The sequence below is a fragment of the Phytophthora infestans genome, genomic scaffold (genome assembly GCF_000142945.1).
Source record: "Phytophthora infestans T30-4 supercont1.9 genomic scaffold, whole genome shotgun sequence".
Classification (NCBI taxonomy): domain Eukaryota; phylum Oomycota; class Peronosporomycetes; order Peronosporales; family Peronosporaceae; genus Phytophthora; species Phytophthora infestans.
The window spans coordinates 3022557-3026891 of NW_003303750.1; the positions used below are offsets into that span (position 1 = coordinate 3022557).

Sequence of the window (4335 nt, forward strand, 5' to 3'; positions counted from 1 at the left end):
AAGCATGTTTTTCAACTTGTGTGAAAACCGCACCGTCAAATAATAAAAATTGACTGAGTTATGGGCACTCGACGAGGTGGCAGTACATGTATCATTGTGTCCAGGAGTGTAGTATGCTTACTACTACTATAGTGGCGCTTCCCCTCGTCTCGCTAATATTGCTCTAATCAAGTAGTTTGTCATTCTTCTATCAATCCCTGACTGAATTGCAAATGCATTTTTTGATGTGGACCACCTTGATTGTGCAATGATACCACGTGGAACGATCGTGGAACTTGGACACTGGTATCATACTTAAACACTTGGTATCATACCAGTGTCCAAGTTCCACGATCGTTTCCACGGACGCGTTCTAATACATGTAGAACTTCTATCGATCTCAGTCATAAAGTACCGCGTCTCCAATGGACCTCTCGTCAACCGTAAGCATGACGGAACAAGTCTCGCTGCAATGTGCGGATGAAGCCTCTCTCCAAACCGTCGAGCTACCCACACGGCTCGGCCCGTTGGACCAGCGCTATCTACTTGGTATTCCGCTTGCTGTTGTCTTCGTGTACCGCTCGACCAACTCCGCAGTCGAAGAACTGATCCCAATCGACAGACTTCGTCGTGCCCTGGAGCGATTACTTGACTTCTACCCGCATCTAACAGGGCGCATTCTCGTCGACCCTGTGGATAAAGCGCCGCGTATCGAACAGCTAGGAGCCGGCGCCAAGCTGGTCTCCGCACAATGCAGCGAACCGCTTACGTCGTTCGAGACTGTAAAAGATGATGGCCAATCTGAATCTTCCCCTCAGCTTATCGTCACGAACTTGCCAGATGGAGGCAACGCATTGCTGCCAGAATTCGACGCGACAGAAGCCGGTGCGGGTCGTGATGCGATCTTAACGGTACAGCACACTCGCTTTGCGTGTGGCAGTGTGTCAGTTGCTCTGCGACTTCGACACATCATTTGCGACGCTTCTGGGTTCTTTTAATTAGCACGCGACTTGGCACAATTGTACCGCGGATTCCGCGATCTAGATCAAGGTCGCCATGCAAATATCTCCATCCCACCACCGAGTATTCAGTCGCTCTTTTCGGATCTACAGCTGTCAACCGAAGAAAGACTGGAAGCCCTCGCAGTGAGCCCAACGCTCTTTGAGCTCGCACCGGAGGCCCCAGACGTACCAGATAATATTGCGACACCGGAGCGCGTCATCGGCCGCGTCCTCCGGTTTTCATCGACCGAGCTCGCACGTATCAAGGCCGCCGCCAATGCTGATAAAGAAAATCCGGTATCAACTTTCTGTGCGCTGGCGGCGCACTTGTGGCAGAGCATCTACCGTGCTCGCACACGACAATGCAGAGCTCAATGTTTGAGCTCACACGAAGCCGCACTTCAAGTGCCGCGTCAATCCCTGGCGTCTCTTGACTTACGCAGTCGGAGTCAACTGAACATATCGCCGCGGTATTTCCCGAACTGTGTCTTGTGTCCCGTTTTCTCGCTGTCTGCTGCTGAGTTGCTGGACGCTCCGTTGTCCACTATCGCTGCTGCAGTTCACAAGGGTGTGCAGCGTCTGGACCCAGCAGAGGTGCAACGGAATTTGCGCTGGCTGGCTGCACAGCCGGACAAGGACCGAGTACGACTTCGCTATCAAGGTGGCGTGATGGTGAGCCAATGGAACAAGTTTGAGATGTACAGAGGCTCCGAACTTGACGTCCCACCTGCACTTGTAGCTCAACCATTCACACCCATTTCACTTATAGATGGCCTCATCTACTTTATGGCCACTGAAGACCAGCTGAACCAGTCGAACACGACCATCTCAGACAGTATCGACGTTAGTATGGCTCTCAATGAATCCGTTTGGGCCGAGTGGTGAAAATGGGTACAATCACTAAAGTACAAATATGTTTTAAACATTAGTCGTGCGAAAATGTTTTATACGTTTTTAAAGACTGCCATTTATTTTTCAATCAGAGCCTTCTCCAGTACGGAAGAATGTGTAGCCATGAATCGGTCATGGAAGCGCTGTGCAAAACTAACAAGGGGTCGTAACGGTGGAGTTTCTTCGGCAACTGACTCGATATGCAGACGAGAGGACGACCGCACTAGAGTCGCCTTGGCTTCTGTCCGTTCTGATATTTCACCACGGCATTTAGTCCCATTCAACTCAACGGGTTCGTTTGCTGCCACCCACACGATGACAAAGCAATCGTCATCTTGGAGCCGCGAGAAGGTGTAGTTTCCTCGGATATCCGCGTCCAAGCTGTCGTCCTCGAAGCGAATGCCAAAAGATTGCGCCACCACGTTCTCTGCCTTGTGCGCAACCCGGTGGTGATAGCAGTGTTTCATTATCTCATCGGTGCTGAGCACTTTCCAGAGAGCGCTAGCGGTGGCTTGTACACTAAATGGCAGCGTTACGCTGGCTTGCATAACGAAAACGTCTTTGCCGCCATCGTTCTGGACAAAGAACGATGGCGGCGAAGACGTTTTTGTTGGTGGCGCTGGAGTCTTTAAACACACGTCCTAGTAGCTCCTTCTTCATCGTCAGAAGCGTATCCTCCGCTTGCTGTAGCTGTTGCTTGAATACATCATCTTGTCTTATTAGAGGCCCATGGCACTTTCCCTGAATGAGCGCCTAGAACAGCAAAATAATCAGCCTACGTGCAAAGGGCGTTTTAATCGACGTACCTTTGCGTAGAATTGACGATCTAACAGCTGAATTAGCTGTCGTCCAAGCTTATATTCGGCTTCAAGCTGAGCTCGGAGCTCCACGTTTCGAGCTAGAGCTCGACCTCGCTCGATCGACTGCCGCTCAGCAATTCCTTGCCACATCGAGGGTTTCTGCACAAGCCGCCGAGGTGCGATTGTGCAATAGCCGGGAGCTGCTACCATCTTCTCTTTCGGCCTTGTTTTCGGTCTGATCGAACTCAGGCTGGGTCGGTGTGCCTGTATTTGCAGCAGCTGTGCTAGTTCATCTTCGAGTTTCTTGGACTCGCGTCGCAGGTGATCCAGCTCCTGCTTATTCCTGCGAATGCGTTTCTTGTTTGGATTCTGGGTCTCGTCAACCACGAGTTCTCCAGCAAACACCGACACGTTGCATGGACTGTCGGTATTAATACATGCAGACTCCACGTGCTCATTCATAGTGATACGATTGTCAATACGTGAGTGTGAGGCTTTTAATACCGATATTGTTGAGGGGCATTTTTGTGCTCTTGTGATTGGACGAACTTTGGAAAACGGCATAAGCAGTCGGAAGCGTAAACATTTTTGTGACCACTACATGCATTATTTTAACAAAGTGCGTCCTGCAACCAGGGGCTAATGGTCCCTGAAGTGAAATCCATCACGGAGTCTCCCTTAATGCATTCAAGCTCTTAAATAGAGCCTTGGATGTGTACGCCTGCGTTAGAGCTACATAAGCCACTGGCAGCAGGGGTCCCGTTAATGCAGCTGCAATGTTATTAAGAGATCAACGCAAAATAGATAATTGTATGGGATTCAATTGAGTTGAGAAAACGTAAGATGCAATCGCCGACGTTATGGGGGAGACTTTTGATTGGATAAAAACATTTATTTTAACGCTGAGTCGTGCACTAGAAAGTTTACTCTTCATCACGCACTGACGAGTTCCCTGTAGCACAGGTACTATTGCTGTGGCGCGTGCGCCGCTTCCGGCGCCTAAGTGGCCGCCCACATATGCCATCCGGACTTCTCTGCTCCTGGCCGGCTTCCCTGATGAGTCTTAGTACTGTGGTGAGCTTGATTTGGGCATTTCTCCGTTTTCGTTTGCTTGGCCTTAACTCCAGTGTGTTGTACCCAATCTTAAACAGCTCGATGGCATGAACTTCGTCACGGATGGCCGGCATCGGTTTTCCAAGGTCTTTTTCAATCCCGTTTATGATATGCCGCATCATAACTGACCACTCTGACAGTGTTGCTTTCTTTTGTGGCGTGTCCAGATCGTCCGATGGTATACCCTTGTATGGTGGATAGTTAAGCTCCGGATTGCCGAACCACCACAGTATCCACGCCCCCAGCGGATCGATACTTGGAAAGGCGAAGTCTTTTGGAAGCACGTGAAATTTCCCACCCCATGTATGATAATAGCGAGTTTGTGCTGTCGATAAAGTTGATAAGGCCGCTGATTTCTCTTTTTGAAGCCCAACCTCTTCTAATAACGCTCTTAATTCCTCATGCAAAAGGTCCCTCGTTATATTACCCGCTGCCACACCTTTCTTTTCCAATATCGCTTCCATTCTTTGCTCAAGTTTATCAGGAAGTAAGTCGATAGACTGCTGCTGCTTATCAAGTTTTTTGTAGAGCTCAATGTAGGGCGGAATACC

At 49.6% G+C, this 4335-nt stretch overlaps 1 protein-coding gene across 1 annotated transcript; it reads left to right on the forward strand.

Moving 5' to 3' along the window:
• Nucleotides 1-404: 404 nt before the first annotated feature.
• Nucleotides 405-1865, forward strand: PITG_06068 (uncharacterized protein; the record flags this gene model as incomplete). The annotated part of the gene is made up of 2 exons (XM_002998217.1): nt 405-967; nt 1064-1865. 2 exons carry the CDS (start codon nt 405-407, stop codon nt 1863-1865), a joined length of 1365 nt encoding a protein of 454 aa, XP_002998263.1.
• Between the last annotated feature and the right edge of the window lie 2470 nt (nt 1866-4335).